At 37.7% G+C, this 24,133-nt stretch overlaps 1 protein-coding gene across 2 annotated transcripts in view; it reads right to left on the reverse strand.

Annotated features, from left to right (window-relative positions):
• Positions 1-24,133, reverse strand: part of MAN1A1 (mannosidase alpha class 1A member 1) — a 141,636-nt gene that overhangs the window by 92,963 nt on the left and 24,540 nt on the right. Inside the window, exons 1-3 of one of the 2 annotated variants that reach the window (XM_040551506.1) lie at positions 12,999-13,019; positions 11,752-11,848; positions 1,103-1,218 (exon numbers count right to left, since the gene is read on the reverse strand). In XM_040551506.1, coding sequence (XP_040407440.1) covers positions 1,103-1,218; positions 11,752-11,848 — 213 coding nt within the window. In that variant the 5' untranslated portion in view covers positions 12,999-13,019. Of the gene's footprint in view, positions 1-1,102; positions 1,219-11,751; positions 11,849-12,998; positions 13,020-24,133 lie in introns of those variants that run through there. The other variant, XM_040551505.1, reaches the window with a different exon arrangement.

Genomic DNA, 24,133 nt, shown 5'->3' on the forward strand with positions numbered 1-24,133 from the left:
CATAAAAAAATTCTTACGCTCAAGATAAAGTTAGCATGTTGTTCAGACATCTGACACTACTCAGAAACACGGTTTAATATTCTGTATTTACATTATTAATATAAACATAAATGCACTTTAAATTGCTGCTTATATAAACTATATAATATCCACTCATTAACTCCTCCTTCTTAAAATGATAATTAATTCTCAAGTATGCAAGAGAAGCTAATTAATCCTGACTTTTTGCATAACATATTAGAAAGAGTACTTTGTTTGCAGAAAGTGTTTCTACCACGATGCACCTAAACTACAAGAGGTTTAAAGTGTTTGGTTTACTGTGCCTACAATGCTTTACTACATTATTGGGACTTCTCTGGTCAACAGAGGTACTCCATTAGCTCTCTGTACCCGGCAATTATACTATTATGCTTGACCACGAAAATAAAAAAAAAGAAAGACCAAAACCAGGACTTCTCAATTTAACTTAAGTTTTACAGATGTTCTAGCTGTTCAGGGCTGGAACAGTTCTAGAATAAAAGCTTTATAAATGAACTTTGTTCTCAACTGCGTATTTACCAGTTAATAGGATGACTTGTACATGCAGGTGTGATGCCTCCTATGACTAAACCAGATCAGTCTGTGCCGAGCTGAGTTCAGTCTAATACACGGGATTCAACTTCACTAGAATACACAAAGGAACTTAAATGATTACATATGGCGTGTGCCTTCTGTAAATGCAAGTCTGACTTACGGAAGATTTTAGAAAGCAAAATTGTGAAGCATTTACAAAACAAAAAATGAATGCTTGCACTGAAGTCCTGATTCTTCCATCCAAAAAGGCTGTAAAGTTTGTTGCTTATTTTATAACGACAAATGATCTGTTCCTTTCTCCTTGCTTCAGTTCAGGTGGTTGCCTCCTATCTACCTAAATCTCTCAGACCAAAAAACTGCTCATAAGCAGCACAGTAAGTTCACTACATTTCTGCTTGCTGCCTTGTTTTATCCATCAATAATCTTAGTGTTGTAGCCTTGTACCATGCTTGCAATATTAGAATCCAGTCCTCAGTTGATACCTGGATACTAAACAGACCATTAAGTGTTAATCATTAACACTACTTACCACGTTGAAATCTAAGTTTTTTTCAACCCAGTCCTTGGCTTCCTTGAATTCCTCTTTCATTTCCATGATGTACAGCGTATCAAGGGCATCCACTATTGTTGCTCCTTGAATGTTACCTGAAATAAATGAAGAACCAATGATTTACTTTACAACAGAAGGCTTTTCAGTTAAATCTAATTAATTTAAATTAATTCTATTTTCAAAATCCAGTTTTAATTAATCCAATTAAAAATACGACATACAAGCATTCAAGTGGGCAACCATGAATTCACAGCCTTAACTTTGACTCCTATGTCACAACACAACATCATAATATTTAAGTATTTCTTCCACTAATGCTGTTTTGAAGAGCAGATCTAATGCACTGCATTTTCAGCCATGGGTATGTATTTTTGAACACTGATGAAACAATTCACTGTAAAATATAATTCACAGAAGACAATGAATCTCATTGAGAAATTACTGATTCTTCCAGTTTGGAGTGAAAAAAAAATCAGTTGCTTTTTTGTTTTTATCTTCTATATTCAGTAACATACACAGAGCTTTAAGAAGCTAATAAGCAGTGATCACATTTCAGTTAAACCAGCCCTTTAATGAGTAACCTCTCTGAAAAACATCTTTTTCTGATACTGCACATCACACCATGTAGCCTGCACAAGATACCTTTATGGGGAACAAAGGCAAACTTGCACACATCTGAACTTCTCAGCTCAAGAGATACCACCAGACACTGGTTTTCAGAGCAAGTTCCAGTTGTTTGCAAAAGTGGCATCCTTCTACCTCTTTTATGGGGATGGATAGGAGTCAGCTTACCAGCATTCAACTGAAGTTACAAGATGAAACATCACCCATATGTTCACTTTGACACGGATCATGATCCTGCACTAAAAGGCTAACGTGGAGGGTAGGGGAGAAAATACAGCCACGCAAGTGATGATCCCATGCTTCCCTGAATTCTACGATGACTTTTCAAAACAGCTTTTTAGTCCAGGAAGAGTTTCTATTTTGTTAAGAGTTTGTTTCTGTTCTACTTACAGAGTGTCAAAATTCAGTTTTAGCCAATTTATTTGATTTTGTATTTATGAATTTGGCTCCAGCAATCTTCATTATTAATGCAAACTACTGTTGAGATATTCTTAAGAGACGACTCTAGATACAGAAGTAAATGTGTAGAATTGTGGAATAATTTAGGTTGCAAAGAACAGAGGAAGTCACTAGATGCAATCCCTCTCTCCCCAGCAGGGCTAATGACTTGGGTAGATAATTGACTACTCATTCAGGAATGGATTTCACCGGGTAAATAGCAAGACAACAGCTACGAACAACTTTACAGAACTTAACTATAATCCTGAGATGCTTCAGGAAAAAGTACACCTTGTAGACTTTTATCACATATCATAATTGAATTATTCATATTTAAGTAGGAAATCCATTGCTTCAGTGAACTCTTTTGTGTTCACTGTCATCATGGTATTATTCTGCTTCTTCATGAAATGGAGGAGTGATTAGAAACCTCCATATAGCAGGACTGACATCATTTTCTCAACCTGAGCTTCCAGATAGAAAATATTTTCCCATTTTTATCATCTTAAAAAAACTAACAACTTGAGATTATCACCGTTACTTCATACATTTAACAGAATCAGACACTGTCTCCGTTTTAGCAACTGCTTATTGCTTATACCATCCTTTTTAGAATGTCTCTTTCCTACGTAAAGGAGGTCATCTACGTTTTCTCCCAGATATTCCAGTAACAAAACTACAGCATACTTTGGTAACAAGTGCATATTGTCTTCCCAGAGCTTACTTAGAGCTTGGCTGCCCTTCTGGCATATTAAAGGAAAATTATCTCTTTAAACCTGGCCAGGTAACTTGTATTTTTCCTGAGCTCACAAGAGAGTGACAATGACTGTAGAAAACTGATAGAGGAAAACATGCTCTAGAACCTTACTACAACGGTTCTACAAATATTTAGTAACTCTGTACAAAAAAAGCAGCTTGTAGTGAACTTTTCAACTGAGCTCTACTTAAAGAAAAATTATCTATAACCTGATTTGCTTCAGTGGATTTTGATAGGCTCAGTGCAATGACACTCTTTGTGATAATCCTCTTGTAATACAGCTAACACCACCTCTAAACAGCCGAGCTTTCAATTTTAAGGATTAGTACTTGAGTTGCAACTCACTACTGAGTCAGAAGTAAAAGAGCACTCAGCCTTATTCAGAAACCACCCTTGGGCCCTCACACATCCTGTGTGAATGTTTTTCCTGAATCTGTCCCACACAGAACAGCACATGGCCTGCTTTGAGCATAAACCTCTCCCTGCAAGGCAGAGAGAAGAAAATGGGAAAAACTCTAGGGCTTAAGACAATGTTAGCCATTACTCTGAAGGCTTCAGAAGACAGTTAATGCGAGAATTAAATAGTCAAGTTCATCTCTAACAGTTACACTTCAAAATTCTTGACAAAAGATAAAAGAAAACAGAGCGTGTTTTTAAAGTGTCAGTCTAGAGGCCAGAGTTATGGCTTGCAACCAACCGTAGTTTACAGTAAGTTAGCCAACAGGATAATCCAAAGTTAAGAGCATTAAGGAAATCGTGTAGTTGAACAGTTCATCTGCAACCAGTCACACAAACAAGGGGAGGGGGAGGAAAGAAAAAAGGAATGTAATGAAGTTAAATGAACATTTCTAATTATGGAATAACAGCAAATATTTCACAAGCCAATATATGCTATGATTCTCAGAGTACACCAGACAAAGTATGAAATGCAGTTATCATACTTGTTAGCTTCTGTGCAACGTTCTCAAGAAGTTACACAGAAGTCAAGGTCTGCAACAGGCAAAAATTATTGATAGGCATTTAAAATACATGCTCATTTTCATATGACAGAATACTTGGACAGGAGAATTGTTCCGTCATATGCCTAAAAGCAGCTATAAATTTGATTAACATCTCGTTTAACAAAAAAGTGCCAGCAAAGCTGTAATCTCCAAGTTAGAGTTTCACAGTTGTCCTAGTCAGGAGGAAGCTATCACAAGTAATACTCTGAGCAAAGTCATACCCCTGAAGTAATTATGGATTTATTCAGCAGATAATACAGGAAACTGTATACTTGAAGTACAGAAAATGGACTGAAATTCATCAAATGTAAGCTTGAAGTGAATAATTGATAAGTGATAATCAGATGTGCAAGCCTACCAAATAGAAACATATTTGTCTCTACCAAAACCTCCAAACCAAGTACTCCTATGTGCTCCATGTTACTTGCTATGTTAAATCTGCTTCTGTATTTATCTCTCCTCTTTACTAACAGCATCACTTGCTCCATGTAAGTGACTGAGAGAACATGTAAAATAGCCTACAAGCTAATTAACTGAAGAGAATGCAAAAGAAATCAGTCAACATGAATCTTGACACGGACTATCTAGCAGCAGCTAAAGAGCATCCCCTCTCAAGTTTAACAATGTGATATCTTTAACAATGATCTGGAAGAAAAATAAAAAAGATTCTACTGCTGACAAGATTTGTGGATGATGAACAAAGACAACTGATCCAGTGTTTCAGAATAGCTGGATATGTATCACAGAGCAGTTTTGTGTAATATGTAACAGGTTGACTTAACAATATCCTTTTTATTATCTAACAATACAAAACTATCCACGCAGAAATACGAAAATTAGATTACATTAGAGAATGTAATGAAAGCCCCTCAGGGTTAGGTGGGCGGAGAATAATAATAAAAAAAAAAAGTGGTCAGAGGATGAGTAACTTCATACGAGTTTCCAGGGTGACAATGCGGGGAGAACTGCTGTCCTTGGATGACAAGCTTATTAGCAAAGCTCTGTGACTGAGCTTATGTGGCCATATGGTTTAAGAACCACAAATGGATCATAGCCAAACTGTTTGGAGAGTGGGCCAAGAAGCTTTTTTTTTTTTAATTTGTCTGTCCCAGGCTTTTAAACATGGCTTATACTTTTTGCCAAGAGAGTCTGAAATAGAATACAGTTAGGATGCCAGAATCAATGCATGTTGGTGCATTTAATAGTTTGTTTACAACTTCCCTCCCATCCCTTGTATACCAAGTTTGTGTTTTCATTTTCCAGAATATCCACGCTCCTTGCCATCCCATATATTTGGATATACACACACACGCACGTGTGTACGTATATATGAATCAGATAAAGATTTGTGATCTGCAGGCAAATCAAACAGAACACTACTGGGAGAAGTTTCAGAAATCTGTCTTAGTGCATTGCCTATAACAGGATGGAGGCCAGGCCGTATTGCTTTCCCCTTATCCTTGAAATCAACTGCTTTTCTTTTTCTTAATCATATTCTGAATGGAAGAAAACTGTGGCAAAGCATACGACAAAATTGGGAAGTATGGAATGAAGTATGAAGTGGCCTCAGGTCATGCTACGCATCAGCTCTCCCACCTGTAAATAATTCACCAAACAACAAGCACCATACACCAGGATTTCTTGTTTTTGAATGAACATAAAAGAGGAGTAGAATGTTGCTAGTTATTCTAGAAAAAGTTACTTTTTTCTGTTTCTGAGATGAAGTATGAAAATTAGTACATGACATTTGTATTAGTATTTTTTTTATACGATGGAAATTCAGCATATACAAATAAAGTATATACCCTTAAAAATATGCAAGTATTCAAAAATAATTTTTCTCCATTACTGTCAGAAGAACTGCTTTAATGGCTACTTTGTACTTCCACTATTGTGGAAAAAAAAATTATACATAGGTGTATTGAAATTGCACTCAGCCCCACCCTGATCTTCCAGACCTTTCATTATCTTCACAGCCACCAAGACAAACTTGTTTTGTCACCTTCCAGTTACTGTAAGTTGAAGAAACTCAGACAAAGTAGATGTTTTCAGTGAAAGCTTCCTTCAATTTGTCATTTCAGACTCAAAATTCCAGTCAAAAATGCAGTAATAAAATCAATCACATTTTTTTCTTAATCTAGCCATTAAGAGCAGTTCAGATTTTCTTAACATGAGAAATAAGAACAGATACTTTGTAATATTAAATATGAGCAGAAAAAAATAATTGATAAGGCATTTGATTTTTTTCAGCTGTATACACATGCACATTGTACAACAATAATTTTAAACTACATTAATCTCAGTATATTCAAAAATACATATGGGTTTGACAAAATTAACTTTTTGACTAGAGCTGTAGGTTTCTTAGAGCACTGTTTCAAAAGTTGACTCAAATTTTTAAAGAGTGCTTCCTTTTATTTAAAGTTGACTGTAAAGGCTCCTATCCAATATCATTAGCAATTTAAAGTGTCAAGAGTGATTAGTTATTAAAATGTACTACGCCAAAACACAAAACTTGCTCAAATACTGGCAATCCCCCAGCAACACTTTCAATTTCAGTCACTGTTACCAGCTGGTAAGAGTGGGGGAAAAAAACAAAACAAAACTATATACTTTAAAAAAAAAAAAAAAAAAAAAAAAAAAAAAAAAAAAACAGATCTGGCTTCTCATTTGTGTAACACTAAACACTGCAGTGATATTTCTAGAATACTCTTCTAATTTCCAGTATTTTGGAGATCTGTGCATTCTAGTGCCAGTTCTTGTGTCTTTGTATTTAATAGCCCTTGATGAATTTTTCGTCCATTACCTTGTCTACTTGCTTTCCATGGAAACCATTAGCATCCACCATGACTTTGGCACTTGTACAGCTCAGCTACACATTTTGTAATGAACCGCCTTCTTTTGCTTGCTTTGAACACGCTACTTCTATAGATTTGATATTTCAACCCTATCCAGAGGGTATTGTTCCCAACAAGGAACCATAAATCCTTATTCACACCATCCTTGCCACTATTTATGGACATCCATATATTACACCAAAAAGTTGTCAATCTTTACTACCTATTTTGAGTTTAACTAGATTCATATCTCCCATGCCACTATGTGCCAGTTTAAATTTAGGTATATTAGGACCCATTTGCTATTTTAAAGTGCAATTATCATCTATCAGGGAAATCCCTCTGGGTTCACAGAATTGCTTGCAGTTTCCTATTGCTTTAACTGCCTTGGGTAACTTGTTATCCTTGCCAAGCTGTCACTCTGTTCACTTGATTTTCCAGCGCTGTGATAAGTAACTTGAGAGCATGGACTCAGCATTACTGGAAGAGTACTGGAAGAGGCCATTAATAACCCTGAAAAACGCTTTTGGAAATCTTAAAAGGCAATAAACTTCCTTGCCTTCATATTGACCTGCTTAGTTGAAAAAACAGTAGTTTTGAAGCAGAACCTCCTTCCACAAACACTGTGCTGAGCCATCCATCCACTTATCTGCTGATGTTATTCTTCAGACAAGTTTCTATTAATTTATTTGTGAAAGAATTCAAGCTCACTTCCAAAATTAAGACTGCATACTGAAATCCGTAATTCCAGGGACTTTAGCAGCAACAGTGAAAATAAACAAGGGTGGGGATGGAAAATATTGAAACTTTTTAATTTTAATTCATATGTTATTTAAATACATGTAAAATTAAATTTTGTGAACTATATTAATAAACTACCAGTTTAAAAATACACATTGGTGATCAATGGAAGAGTTTTGAGTATGAATATTAGCAGGCTTTAAAAATCTTCATACACCTCAATACTCTATTCAATAAACTTCAAAAATTAGTTCAAAGTGGGAAGAACAGGATCTTGCTAAACCATAACACTTCAGCTTTGCAGCTTGTGAGTATTAAAAGCCTCCCCTTATCCCTCTGGAAAAGGTCCCTTTTCACTGGCAGAGACTAATTATACTATACCCACAAGTTACATTATTATTAAACTTGCAATGCTGTACATGGAACACAGTTACAGGAAATTATACAAGCCCTTTAGTAACACTTGCTTAAGCGCAGAAATCACTTCTAGAGAAAGCTCTAAACCAGCAGTGCTCATTAGTTTTAAGATCAGTACAGAAGGCTTAGAGAAGAATAGCTCCAGGGCCGGGACGAGCGTGGGGGAGATGAATGGGAGATTAAAAAAAATTTAAAGTTACAAAATTGTGATTTTACCATTCTACCTTTCTTCTATGCATTTTTTTTTTTTAATAAACTTAACACTTACACTGGGGCTATATTCTACCAGGCCGGAACAATTAGGACTTATAAAGAAGAATGAGTACACAGCAAAAGTCATACCATTATAGATGACACACACAGGTAGGGTGAAGGAAAAAAAAAAAGTTTAGCTATTCCTAATTACTAGATTAGTCTAGAAGCAGTGTACAGTTAACTTCATGGAACTAAAATATTAAGAATACTACCAAGACAACAACTGATGTCTTTCCAGTTCTGCCTTTTCAAATAGTTGTTACTGTAACTGAATTCTTTGCAGTTGATGTAAACAATTAAAAAACCACAATAATGTCAGTTACCTGCCAAGATAACATGGTAAAAGCTGAAGTGACAAATAAAAGGAAATTAAAACATTACATGGATATGCTGACAAGACTTAGCAATGGTCAGAGGCAAGCATTAGGCTTTGGCTTCATCCTGAAACAAAAATATTTCAGCTCACTATATGTTTAAGCCTTTCCCTAAAAGATAGTTGAGTGTGCACATGTGAAAGGAATCAAGTTCTGCAAATAACAAAGCAGAATGTCTATAGTCACGTACATCTAAAGGCCACCTTTCTAAAGATTTTTTCAAGCTTATCAATACACCTCCCATTCCTCACATACGCTGCTCACAGAATATCTGCAAGACCAAGGCAGGCCCTTGTCTTCAAAAGTCTGCTTCATGGGCTTAAGAAAAATAAAATGGCACTTCAAAGCTCCTCAGGAAGTCCTCATCTCCAGAAGAGCTCTACTACTCTTAATTTGTGTGAGGTGCTAGATCAGGATGCTTTTCCTCCCCAGAGGTCAGAACCATCTGGGCTTCTATGCAGCTTTCTCCTGTCATCATCTTGCTGGCAATATTCCTCTTCCACCTAGCCTAACAATAGTATCACATTGCATTAAATGCGTTGCCAAATCCACAATGGTATTGCCAAAGTCACATCTATGTGTAATTGAGCTTGTTAAATGCCCATGCTGTTTTTGTGTCTCAGAGCCTTCGAGACAACAGTCACGATAATCTACCTAAAAAATGCCTCACTGAAGCATTAATACCTCCAAAATTAAGCTCAGAAGCAATATCTTTTGAAAACTCTCTTCCTGTGCCCAAAGAACTATACTGTCTGTAACCCATACAACATTAAGCACCAGTGAGCCACAATATTGGAACCTGCTAATCCCCACTGTGAAATACTCAGAATCTCCAACCCTTAACAGACATTCCCAATATATTTCAAGTACTGTAGAGGCACCAATTAATTAACAGGAGGGGAAGAGTTCAAAATTAACCACCTGGCTAATGAAGTACGCTATATCTTACTGCTGTTAAAACCAGAAACGTTTGAAAAAAATTTTTTTGAAGTTTTTGAAAAATGAGACCTAGAAGCAAGATTAAAAGACAACCACTGCAAATTAGAGATCGTTATAATGGCTGTCGGCAAACTGAAGGTCTTACTTGACTTCTGAGGGTTGCGAGGAAATTCACGGCATTCAGAGCTGGAGGTAACCTATTGTCAATAATTTAATTCAGAAAAGAAACCTTGTTTGGCATTCCATGAGCTAAAAGAAGTTCAACTTTTTTTTTTCTTTTTGGTCAAAAAAGTCAAAACCAGTTCATCTTTTCATTCCTTTACAAAAAAGAAAAAAGCATTTGTGGAATTCAAACATGAACGTACCGACCAGATCTAGTGATCTGAGGATACTATTACAGAAACAAGGATTTGTTTCTAAAAAACAAAAGGAGATTAAAGATTCAGGAAAGGGTAGTTCATGAGACAGCATGGCTGGTAGATATGCTGCTCTTCGGTATTTTGTAAAGAATTACAGTGGAAGAGAAACAATATTTATTTTGATTTGCCACCAAGATCAACAAGAGTGGAGACGTTTCTAAGGAAATCTCCTCAGCAATAAGATCTTATGCTAGATACCACGATGATGAAGTGGTCTGCATTTAAACTGACTCTGGCTCTTATTCTTTGAAATGCAGTTTTATTTTCAAATTCAACACTTTTCCTGTTGCACACTAAACAGTACCTTCAGTGACTTATTCTTATGCTATATCCGCAGCACTTCTACTTAAGAATTTCACAAGTCAATATATCTACTGCTTTTTCTGCAAATCCATGCAGTACCATTAGGAACTCAAATCACTTAAATTTTTATACCACTTCTGATGCCAATGAAACTAGATTAAGCATTTTAATTTTCAAGACATCATGAAACATTTTCTTGTCCTCCAAGAAAACAAAACAGGATTGCATTAAACAGTTACTTAAATCTGATATTAAACTGCAAAACTATCAATAATCTGAAAGCTGATAATCAAACAATTTTAGTTTTACACATGAAAATAGAAGCCCAAGTTAACCCTGAAGTTCACCCAAACTGCTTTGGTTTCAAACACCCAATTCATATTTAAAGTCCAATATCTAACTCTATAATTATCTAGTAAAACTTTTTTTTTGATGTCACCTTAGCAGTGCAGCAACATCAATGTAGATGTTGTATTTTCACACTTATTTTTGTAATCACAACTGCTGTCTCTTAGCAACTTCCAAATATAGTTGAGAATTTGATAAGTGCTCTATTTAAGCTGTTTTAGGAACTGTTCCCACTTGAAACTGTCTTTTCCACACAGTCAACAAAATAAGTTCCTGTTAAAATCAAAATAATATATTGACTTTTACCCCAGCTATAGAAATTAATTCATTTTTTCAGCTTTCTGTTTGGAAAACAGAATTTATTTGAATACAAAGATTGCAGTTAAACAGCTTAATTGATCATTTCTCTGCAAAACTGAAGATGACAACTCATAGGACTGCTTTCTCACGCTTCTTCAGAATTCTGGTGCCCTTCAGCTGCTGTTTATCCAAGCTCTGTCCCACTTGCACATTAAAAAGTCTTGCCTCATTACACTGGATTTCTGCAGTGTGCCTCTCCTACTGGAGCTTTTCAGCTCCGTATTTGTCCTAAACTGATAACAACTTGGGTGTTATTTAAACATCTCCTGTGTAACATTTAGAGGTGCAAATAATGTTTATATTCATGAAAGAAAAAGCCTGTTAAGGGAGCCTGAGTGATAGGGATTAACAAGTTTCTTCAAGGAATGGGCATAAATTGCTGAGAACTGCAGACAGCTTCAGCTACCTTCATGGTAGTAGAGATTACCCAGTAACGATGCTTGTTCCCTGTACAGGACTTTTCTGGAGCCCCTTCCACCTCCCCCCTTACAGTTTCTGTTTCATGCTTACTGAATCTGGTGTCGAAGAGTTCCACTTTATATGAAAAGTTTTAAGGTAGGGAAGTGTTTAATGCAACAAAACTACTTCTTTATCATGCAGCAATGACACTTCATTTATTCTCATTCAGAAAGGGATCTATAAGAGTCACAGACAGCATGACCTTCATTAACTGTTATTTTCTATACATAACAAGCAAGAAACACCACACTGCATCACAAAGGCTAGAAAGAACATGTGTTTATCACCTATAATCTTTTCAGCTGATTTACTGTTTTATACTAACGTCACTAAGCACAAAAATACACTCTACTCACCAAATAAATTGCTTGAATGTCCTTGCTTAGATATGGGTTTCAGTTCATTTAATCCCCATGCGTAACGCTTATAATTATCCCAGGCATGTTTCATCATCTGCAGGGAAACAAAAGCAGGATTAAAATGTTTATTTTGCAAGAAGCCACGGCAGATACTGACTTAAGAATACTCTCAATATTAAATATATTTAATACAATGCTTAATTATATTCATGTTCTATGCATCAGAACTATGAAATATTTTATACAAGAATAACAGTAGCACTGTTTTCCAGGTGGTAGCAGCATGGTTACCCTAAGAGCTCTATGTCTGTCAGATCCACCTATGCTGTTATCTGTATGCTTATGGTCAACATAGAATCAAAAATGATTTTTTTAAATGAATTTATGTTATACATTAATTCAGATATTATTTTTCCCTTAAGAATACACCTCTTAAACTGATGGAAGCAACATTTAAGTTTTTGTTTATCCTAGAGCAGGAAGTTTTGCAGTCACATTTAAGAGCAGCTCACAGGAATTTTCAGTCTGGCAGAGATTTTCTTACATAAAATTAATGTGGTTCAAACTCAATACAGCTAATAACAGAAAAATGAAGTTAGAATGGGCAGGCAAGGCATCTAGGAAAGGTTTTGAGTTTGTTATGATATAATCTTCTGTGACTATAAATGTTACTGTATGCCTCTGTAGCTATTCTTACATATCATTTTGCACAAACAGCCAAGAACTTTTACAACTAACTAAGCTTGGCTATAAAGATGCTTTTTCCATACACAGATGCACCACAAATAAATACTGCTCTGGAAACCTCCCTTGGGGAACCCAGCACAGCAGCTCTGCAATACAAGCAGAGGGCATTCACGTCAGAAGCAGGCAGCAGATTCACCCAAGGACACTTCACACCCTCTCCTACCACAATCAGCCAAGAGCTAGCTCAAAGGGTGCCTTTTGGGGGTGGCTCAGGTGAACCTGTCCCTCCCCAGGCATGCAGCTAGGACAAAAGCACAGCTCTCTGGTGTCTGGTGAAGAACCACTGCCACTCAGTAGGTCCACCATCTCCCTTCAACAGCAACATCTCTAACCCCTGCTCGGGAAGAGCCTTTTTCAAGGACCACTACCAGCAACCTGGCTTTACGTAAGAGGAGAGTCTTTGCCTCCGCGTTGTCTTTCCTCCCTCCTTCCACAAAGCAGAGCAGAGCTAGGAATGCCAGAGGTCATCTGCCAGACAAGAAGTGATGGTTTCAGACCTTTTCAAAGACACTGCTTCAGGCTGTCAGCTGACAACACTGCACTGCCCTTGCTTTCAGACCTCTTCTTGAGGCCACGTGTGTCAAGGATAATTCCGTTAAATAGCAGTTATAATCCTACATTTAAAAGCAACAGCCTTAGGACATGCTGATAACAGTAATCCTAAACTTTCTTCCTTCCTCTCCTTTGCTCAAATTACTTAGAGAAATTATGTCAATTAAAAATCTGCATTAAACCAGACTATAATAAATGACAACAGATTTTCTAGAGTACTGCTATGCCCCTGAGAAAAAATGTTTCTTCTCCATTTATAGGAGCATAAATGCGCATCAATCCTGCAGGAAAATTCAGGAATGTTAATTTACTCTACAGTCCTTAGAGGGCCAACTTCACAAGTTTAAAAAAAAAACGTATCTGCATTTAATATATGAGCACTTTCAACCAGGAAGTTAGCATGGTGTTAGATCTCAGCTGAAAGGCAGTAAGAGGCTGTGTGGAAACATCCTCTGGCCGCGGGTGGCACTGATACATTGCCTGGCAGGAGCCAAATCCCTCGCTCAGCTTCACTCAGGGATGGCTTAGGAGCTCTCCAGGGACAGGGGCATCTTGTCCCAGCGCAGACCTGGCAGCAGGAAGCCAAGCAGCAGCCTTTATCTCTATGTGACATTCCCAACCCCTGGCAAGAGGGATCAGGATCATATGAAACCGATCATTTAGCTACAGCATAAGGCTATTTTCTAATTTACCAATTAAGTTCTCCAGTAATTTTGCATATTATACAAGAAAGATTTATTCTGCCCTGCAGTCATGTGCCAGATTTGCAAGCTCAGCTTTAGGTATTAGAATGCAAATTCTCAGAGATTTCAGCAGGCTAAATCCTGACCTGCACTGAACCTGACATTTTCTATGCTTTATCAAAGCACAGAAAAACATGCTTATTTTCTTATAAAATCACATCAGAATTCTTTTAATTTGTTTAATCTTAATCTAGGAACACCACAAGGAAGGGGTTATTTATTTATTTAAATCAAAGCTGTAATTAAGTGATCTGAATCAAAGTGTCTAAAGATGCCATATTATAACAAAATTAAGACTGTTCAAGCCAGTACTAACATAGTCGTTCCCTTTTTCCTTCCTTTTTCTTCTAGTACAACCCTGCTCTGTCTCTTGCAGAAAACAGATGATGCTCACCTATCCCCACACCAAGTCAGTTCAGGGAGCAGAAACTTCTGCAAACGGAACTTGGGTTTTGAGGATCATTTCTGTCCTGTTTCGTTCTCCATGTCAGATTGCCAGGAGTATCAGAGTTACCAAGCAGAAAAGTCAGGAACAGCTCCAAACCCAGTTCAGTTCGACCAAAACGGTCACAAAGAGCAAGACCCTACAAGACGTCTCCTCAGTTGCCTTTTCCAGCTGAGGTACATTTTGACTGTATTGCACTGTAAATGCAGATGTGTGCTCCTAACAGGAGCCAGCCTGATTACCTTCTGGTTAGCCAACCCACAGAGAGTAAGGCAGGAAGCTAACCCTCACAGAAGACCCTACCTTCTAACAATAATTATTATTAGATATTAATGAACATCAACTCTTATTTCTCAAAATGTCCTCCCATTTTGCTGAGTATTAACTACTCGGCAAACTAGACAAGTGTAACTACTAGCAACCAAACACAAATGTCAAATGTGTCTATGCAGCAAAGAGTGACTAGGACTCAGTGTTACTCCACTTGCTGTGCAAATAACCCATAGATAAGTAGCCTTAAAAACCCACCAACTTTACACTGCCAGACAACAGTCACAGTTTGTGCTTCTAACTTACCAGGAAATCTCAGTTTCTAGAACTCAATGCATCAGCAGTGCTCTATATGCTTTTTCCCCTGCAGGAATTTAAGTTTCCCACTAAAAAGAATTTCCTACCTGTTAACAGGTTTATTTTTTACACATGAATGAAAAAATTCTAAAATAGTGAGTAGCAACTTGAATAGACTCAAGTCAAAGATAATTAAGCCTTTGCTTAGGCCAAACTCCTAGCACTGGAAGTTCAGTAATGAAATTTAACAATTGCTTGCAGAAATCCATCTATCCTTGCAGTTTTCACCTGTTTGCATGAGACATCTCCAGACTTTTTTTTTTTTTTTTTTTAATTCATCAAGCCTTTTGATCACCTCTCTGACTCCTTGCACAGGTACCACTGATCGCTTGAAATTTCCAAATAAATCTCACTTTCACTGGGAACATCCATGTAACAAGTTCCTAATGATGAAGAATCTGACAGCTTTTGGTCAGATGATTCCAGATGCTCTCAAACTTCTCTACAGTGTAACTAATGAAATGATTTCACCTGAGTGCTTTCAAATAATTCCTTATTATTCCTCCAGGATGTCAGTAGGATTCCTCCAGGATGTCATACTTTTGCTAAGATACGTTCATTGAACCTGAAAATCCAGAAGAGCCTGACAGCTCACTGGGAGGCCCTGCACCAACATCAGCCAAGTCCATTTCTGATCAAGCTCTACCACAGGGCATTCAGAATTAAAAGCCACAGCCAAATGCTTGACTATCTAGCACTTTTTCACTAGTAAGCTGGCTGCTTTTACACCTTCCGAAAAGAAATGAAGCAAGGATTTTGACTTATGAAGTCAGAAAATATCAAAATACCACCCCACCTTTGTTGGGGAAGTGTGCTGTTATAATTGGCATCAGCAAAGACTTAGACGAAAAAATTGAGGGTTCTGATGCTATTCATGAAAGGACCTCTCTTTTTTTTTTTTGCTTCCTTTAGAGCAAGAGAAAGATTTTTTTTTTAAATCAACCAGATCAATATAATAATAAATAAAAATAATTAAACCAAAACCAAACAGGTTTGTTCTCCAGAAGCAGAAACAAAGACTTTTACTAGAGCTATAATGCTGACCAACCAAAGGATGATGACCACGCATTCCCATTTGCTGGTATTACAGCTACTGCCATCTTCTAAGCACTCTAACACAATGTCTGCGAAGGACACATAAACCACTTGAAATGTGCAAAATACAGTTCTATTCAAACAAGAGTACCCAAGAGTTCAGGCGTGAAACGTTGCCAGAAAACGAGTGATGCTGAATCAGCACAGTAATGGTATTTAGATGCAAACTACTGCGGTACCAGGTGGAGTGAAAATAAGAACTTAATAAGATCTATTTTCAGCTGTTAAGATGTAAGCTGGGGAGATGTCAGAAAGGATGTCAGGAAAAGAATTCAAGCACCTTTTAGAACTGCAATATTAAGGAAAAAAAATCTCACAGCATGAAATAGTACCATCTTGACCTTCAACAGAGTCATTTAAACCATGTCAAGATGAGAGGGAAGCAGAAGACTAAAATGGTACTGGACACCCAACGGAGGAAGACCCTTGAGAAACTCTAACACGAAAAAAAAATAAGAAAACATAACACTTCACGTCTGCTCTATTAAACTTTAATTGCTAGATTAAAAAGATTTTCTCAGTATATGCTGAGCCTTTTACATGTTTTTCTCACCTTTTAAATTGTTCCTTAACAGAGCTGTGTGTTCTCTCAGCCTAGTCTCCCTGAATCTTTTCTCCTTCCTGTTGTTGTAACTAAAGCTTCTTCGTCCTTTTACAGCATCAGTAAGGGAAATGAAGGAAGTCCCTAACATTACTAAGAATTTTCTAAACATATTCCACTTAAACTTTCCTCCTGTACAGATGAACTCGCATGGTTGATACCTGCATTGGGTCTGGTGTCAGCATTCTTCATAGCACCCTGTATGGTGCTCCGCTTTGAATTTGTGGCTAAAATACATTGATAACACACCAGTGTTTTGGCTATTGATGATCAGTGCTTATGTAACATCAAGGCTTTCTCTTTTTCCCCCAACTCTTTCTCTCCTCCCCGCCACATGTAGGCTGGGGTCGGCGAGGGATTGGGAGGGGACACAGCTGACCCAGGCTGGCCAAAGGCATGTCCCACACCAGGTAAAGTCACACTCATGTACGCATGCAGGTAGTGGCCTTTGCATCTCTCATCCCTGCCCCACCTCCCTTCCTTCACCTAATAAACCTCCTTGACCTTGACCCATCAGTTTTCTCACTGGGTGAGCAAGCAACTGCACGCTGCTTGGCTGGTCACGGTGAACCCACCACCAGGCCTCCAGTGAATGACGTTTGTGACCACAACACAACCTGCAGAGCAAAGCTGATTGCTTTGCTCTGCAGGCAGTATTATATTAACCACTAGCTAAAACTCAAGCTTTAGGAAGCCTTACTTGCTTACTTTTCATTCCCATTACTGTTAAGCAACTGCATCTAAATATGGCAGATGTATTCTCAGCTGTTTTCACTGTCCTCAAGTACTTGCAATACAGATGAAAAACTTCAGTCATTCTGGAAATTTTATTATTAGTAAGCATAACAGTACCTTTGAAGGTATTACAAGGTCACTAATCAGGATTTCTCTGTGAAAAAAACGGTATGATCTTAAGCTGATTCACTATCATCTTTCATAAAATGATGCAGCATATATGAGCTCCTTTTCATATGCTTTTATGGAATTTGCTGTTTATCACAGCGAGTAATTTTTGGCAACACATAGCCTGTGTTTTTGGAAGTTACTGGAAGCACTACATCCGTGTTTCACCATCTTCATAATGGTCTTTAGTGTACTATTAGACTTCTAAAGAAACACAAGTTATTTGCTGAGTTTATTGACCTTGTCTTGAATGATCTACATCTTGGAAACATGAAGTAATAGGACTTTTCTGAAGATCTCAGTACAGAACGCTTTTTTTTTTTTTTTTTTTTCCTAGGATTAGGAAGCACAACTACATTGTGAAATCACTTGGCAGTTACTTTTGTTTCAGAGCATGATCTTTGTTACTTTTGTCATTATTCACTATTATTACTTTGAAATAAAAGGTTTGAATTACTACCAATCTTTTCTTGCAGTACTGCAGGTAATCGTAACACATTGTCTTTTCCATCTGGAAGTGTTTCAATTACTAATAACTGTCTTGAATTTCCACAGGGAAAAAAAAAAAAGGATTTTAAAGTACTTTATATCTGTATTTTCAGCTTTTTACCCTGCTCATACTTGCTCCAGAGTAGATACTCTAGAATGTAGGGTGCTCATCTGTAGTTAATTCTTTGCTAAGTAGTTCATAACCTAATCTCAGCAGACATGTAGGTATGACTAAGGAGTGATACGTCTTTTTTTTTTTTTTTTTTTTAAGTTACACTATGTCTACCTTTATGCTAGATTGCTAAGAATGTTACTTTTTAAGCAGCTCTTCACAAAACAAAATCTCAGAGTTAGGTTCTTGACTGAAGGCCGAGATTCATTAGAAAACTAGATAGAGAAATCAACTAATCAGTTTGTATTCAGATCTTGTTTTCTGTAGGTAGAATCATTTCCAGTTTGATTTGAAATTTAAAAATAGCACTCACAGTCGACAGAATTTTATTCTAAGCTCTTCATTTTCAGTTACTATTTCTTATTTCAGAAACTAAGCTGCAAAAAAATCTCAAATATCCAAAGAAAGCTAATCTCATTGGATATTGGTTACATTTTTCTTTGAATCTGACAAAACAAGACACAAATGACAATATACTCCCTTTCTCCACTAGCAACAGAAATTTGTTTATCTCCTTCAAGACGTAAAATAAATCCTGTCGCTATGAAACTTTACATATATATATTTATGTATATATCACCACTTCTTATCTGTCAGCAGGAAGATTACTGCAAATCAGGAGCTTGACAGGTTCCTGGTGTTTATAACCTCATTTCCTAATGGCATCATCCCGAGTTAAAAGCAAGCTACACACTGTCACTGTGCGTTTAACAGTCCCTGCAAAGTGTGCCTGCTTCTCATTTGGCAGGTGGATGACAAGCATGCTCTGAAGCGCATTCAGGCTGGAGCTCCTACTAGTACTTCGTGACAGGACTCTCACTCCAGCCAAGTAAACCCCAAAGGGGACTTCTCTGTTAGCTAATGGGCCAGTAACAACAATTCCAGGCTCCCGTTTTCCAAAAAGAAGCAGCTAGAGATTTTGGAAACATTTAGGTGAAGGCTGTTTAACTCATGTCTTCATTTGCCTTGTCACAGGAGCGAAGGACTGAGAACTCAGAAGTACTTCTGAAACCACTCGAAGTCTCCAAAGTACTTCTGAAACCACTACCCACAGCACAGGGCATGCAGCACAGTCCCCAGGTGGAAATACCTAGAGCTCTTACAGCGCCAATAGAATAAGGCTAGCCAAACCCATTTACAGGACTCTCTGTTAATATTAAATATGCACATCGTATCATGAAATATTTTATATGCTTCTGTACCTACTGCTCTGCATTAAAAGGATATGTGAGCAAACTGCTGCTATGCCTCAGCATTTCAGGATCTTACAAATTATTCATTTCTTGCCCACACACAAAAAATTTAAAACAAAAATCCAGGTTCTGCATATAAAAGAGAACTAAGAGGGAAAATAAAAACATTAAGGACTATTCTGAGGATTAATTCATCATTTGTATTGCAAAGTACTTCAAAATCCTCAAATGGAAAGTTTGACAGAAATGCTAAGTATTATTCCCACACGGGTTATGTTAAGTTACAGATAAGCTTCTATTCTTCTACTTTCTACTCCTCACAGTAGCTTGTAAGCCTCTTTAGTAGTGTATTAAACTACTCAACTAATATTCATCATATGCTGCTGTGGGCATCATTTGTTAACCAGGGACAGACACCGCACAGTGCTTCATTATGTTACACATTTTAAAAGGAATAAATTATTCGATTAATTCCGTAACAAGAATCCCAATTAAAAGCTAACTAAAGAGAACAGGAAATTTGCAGGTAAGGTTATTTTCTACACTTATTTTATTACTGCATATTTTATTTAATGCACACGCATGCAGAAAAATTAGACTATTTAGTACAAGAAATAATTAATAAGAACAGCAGCCCTGATGCTTTGGTGTCTTAATCAAAAAAGAAAAAATTAAAAATCATGAGTTCGTTTGAAAATTATTGTATGACTTACCACATTACTCAATGGTAATCATTTTACTCATTTCCCAGGCATATCTTTCCTTACTGAACAGTAAAGCACATCTAAAAGCATGAATTTCCTGAACAAATGGATGCAATTGCAAACCACAGAGCTGGGCTATGTTGCTTTAACTATTGCACAGTTCATTTCAGCAAAAGTCACAGGGTGAGAGTGATAAGGCACAGAAATTTGAAGGAAGATGAAAGTTTGCCTCCATACTCCAAATACTAGTATCATTCAGAACAAGCTGATATCTATGGTCTGCTTCTTCCCTAGCCATCCCAACACCAGAGATAAGAAAAACAAACTATTTGGTCCAGCACAGAACCATGCTAGCTGAGACCCCGTGTTTGACTAAACAAAAACTAGGAAGACATGAACAACGCGTAACCCTCCCCATGAAGAACTGTCCTTGCATTTTCTGAAGCCTAAGATCTGGCTAATTTCAGCCAAATGAAGCTATAAATTTCAGAGAATGAAAAGAAGTGTGGTTCATATAGTTAACCAAATCTTGTATAACAGCATTCATCCTACCTTGAACCATCCAAAGCTGGTCACGTAGATCAGTTCTAGCTCAATTTCAGATAAATTCACTCAACTTCAGCTTTCTTTTGCCTGATATATAGTAAGCAAAATGGATGCAAAAGAAATCATAGAATGGCTCGGGTTGGAAGGGACCTTAAAGATCACCTAACTCCAATCCCCTGCCACAGACAGGGATGCCACCCACTAGATCAGGTTGGCCAAGGCCCCATCCAGCCTGGCCTTAAAAATCACTATTTCCTTTTAAAACCGAGGAATTTGGATGATATATTTGCTTGTTTCTTCCCCATGTAAGCTATGACTTGAATGTGTTCTGTAGGCATTTTAAGAGTTTTTCCTGAAAATATCTGCCTTGAAAGCAGATACAAGATGAAAGCATCCAGGCAGATGCTGCCAAACTGCTTTGGTGTCCAACTCTGAATTATTAGCGGAGGAACCAATGGCACGTTCTTAGTAACTAAACTAGTGGATAAAGAAATGCAGATGTAGTATTGAAGTGTAGCATTATGAAATTGAACACAGCTGACATTAATGTTGAAGATGCTCTATTTTCAGATCACTTCATCTTCCATTGACATCTGTGTACGTATACAGGACGGAAATCAACATAACAGCATTCTAAGTCATATGGAAATGGATCCCATACAGCCCCTATCTTACAATTCAGCAACTGTTAACAAGATCTGCATTTCAGAAAATAAAAAGTGAAGCCTAAAGCTTGCCAGTCAAGATGTCTATATTTCTCCAAAGGTACATCTTATTCAATCAAACACCTAACAAAGAAGTCAGATGGACTCTTTAATAGATAGACTGAAAAATTATTTCCTTATTGCTAGCGTGAAAGCTAAATGTTGTTTCTTCAGACGATCTATGATTTTAGCAGTTTGGATTTAATCTCTATGAGGGAGAAATCAGTGATGCTCCAATGCGTTTTTCTAAGAAGAGTCACTAATTGCTACTTTTTAAAGCAAATAATCACATATGTTTTGTGTTAGTGAAATATCCCTTTAAGAAGAAACATGTTACATCACCAGGTAATGTGCAAGAACTCAAGAAGGATGTGGATCTGTTAGAGCAGGTCCAGTGGAGGGCCATGAGAATGATCAGAGGGCTGGAGCACCTCTCCTATGAAGAAAGGCTGAGAGAGCTGTAAAGAGAGCTGTGAATGCTCAGCCTGAGGAAGAGAAAGCTCAGGGGTGACCTTATTGCAGCTTTTCAATACTTAAAGAGGACTTATAAAAAAAGATGGAGAGCAACGTTTTACTTGGGCGGATAATGATAGGACAAGGGGTATAGTTTTAAACTAATAGAGGGGAGATTTAGATTAGAGGTTAAGAGGAAATTCTTTACTTGGAGGGCAGTGAGGCACATGAACAGGCTACCCAGAGAAGCTGTGGATGCCCCATCCTTGGAAGTGTTCAAGGCCAGGTTGGATGGGGCTTTGGGCAACCTGGTCTGGTGGAGGGGTTGGAACTGGAAGGTCTTTAAGGTCCCTTTCAACCCAAACCATCCTGTGATTGTTCATTACTGACAATAGCCAGAAAGAAAGCTGAAGTATTTTCACTTAGAAAAACATTGCAGAGCTGTACCAAAAAAAAAAATGTATTTCTTTGATCTTATGCAGAATTAGTAGCAGCCTCTGAAGTTCATGCATAATTTGACTAATGTCATAAAAGGGAAAGGAAAAAAAAAGAAAGCAATTTGTGGAAATACTACTTTTACAAAGAATACTGTTATATAGAAACTCATCCCACTCAGTGTCAATTTTTTTCTTCCTAGTCTACTTATTACTTGTTAGAGCTTCCAAGAACTCCTAAGCCAAACAGGGCGAACAACGAGGCTCCCGCAACTGCATGATACAATCACGCTTTTGTTCTCTACTTCTTCCTGCGGTTCTTTAAACAGCTATTTGATAAGGTTTGCTTCTAATTAGATTATAAATTATTCATGGTAAGGACTGTGTCTTCTACATGTTTGTTACGTACCTGGCTCTACTTAGTGGTGCTGCCACTGAAGTTCCCAATCTCAGCAGGAGTAATGCAAATAAAGAATAAGCACAGTGCTATGCAGCACAGCACATCCATATGAAGTGATTAATACCAAGGTGACTCAAGTCACTGTTTCAGCACGATTTTTTCTTCCTTCTTTAATACAAACAACTTTACAAAGTTGTATATTATTGCATATCAGAAGACACTAAGTTTTCTGGGGCTCCTACACATCTCCACAGGCACACATTTGTTTACAAAACAGTCTGTGATGTCTCTTAGCATGTCACTTGAGACTGATCTGTGCAGCTGGCATGCACCATGCTGACACTCCTATCCCGACTAACTGGGGCTGGACTTTTTCCTTGTACCTTTTTACAATTTTCCCTTTTGTCCTGGTTTCAGTTAGGACAGAGTTAATTTTCCTCCTAGTAGCTGGTAGGGTGCTATGTTTTGGATTAGGATGAGAAGAGCGCTGATAACATGCTGATGTTTTAATTGTTATAGAGCAGTGCTTACACCAAGCCAAGGACTTTTCAGCTTCTTGCTCTGTCCTGCCAGTGAGCAGGCTGGGGGTGCAACAAGAGCTGGGAGGGGACAGGCCCAGGGCAGCTGACCCAAACTGGCCAAAGGGGTCATGCTAACGTCATGCTAAACAATATATAGGGGTAGCTAGCCGGGGTGCGGGGGGCCGGCTGCTCGGGGATAGGCTGGGCATCGGTCAGCAGGTGGTGAGCAATTGCATTGTGCATCACTTGTTTCGTACACATTATTATTAGTAGTACTATTATTATTATTATTATTGTTGTTGTTGTTATTATTTTGCTGTCTTAATAAACTGTCTTTATCTCAACTCACAGGCTTCACTTTCCTGTTTCTCTCCCCCATCCCAGAGAGGGAGGGGGGAGGATGAGCGCACGGCTGTGTGGTGTTTAGCTGCCGGCCGGGTCAAACCACAACACCTTTACTCATGGCTGCAAGATTTCCGCCCCCTTTTGCCTCTCACACTAGCCATCCATTAGAAGAGGATCAGGAAAACTCAGCTGACACAAGCTGTGGTGACACTAGAGATAGCTCTGTGACTGCAACCTGATTTCTCACATTTCTAGGGCAGGGTCCTCCTTAAGCTACCTAGAAGAACATGGTATGAGGTACACTCAGTACCTCATTGTATTTTTATTTTTTCCCCACATTTTGAACTTGCAATCTCCACTCCTATTCTTTTAAGTTTTACTCTGCAGTTGAAGTCAGCAAGGACCAAACATTTGTCCACACCACCACAAGTGTTGAGGTATTTAGTTCTGACGAAGCAGGTAGACCTATCCAGGATGTTTTTCAATAAACAAAGAAACAAAACAAAACAAAACAAAAATGACAGCAATACAACAGCAGTATTTCCCCTCTGCAGAATGAGTCTACATTCATTCCACAATGCTGTAACCTTACTAGAGCACATTTCAGAAATTAGGAGGCAAAGGGGAATATATCCTTACTGGTAAGAAGTTTTAGTTGCAATACAAATCCAGGCTGGCACTGAAAAGTGGAATTTCAGATGTATT

The sequence above is a fragment of the Cygnus olor genome, chromosome 3 (genome assembly GCF_009769625.2).
Source record: "Cygnus olor isolate bCygOlo1 chromosome 3, bCygOlo1.pri.v2, whole genome shotgun sequence".
NCBI classification, from domain to species: Eukaryota; Metazoa; Chordata; class Aves; order Anseriformes; family Anatidae; genus Cygnus; species Cygnus olor.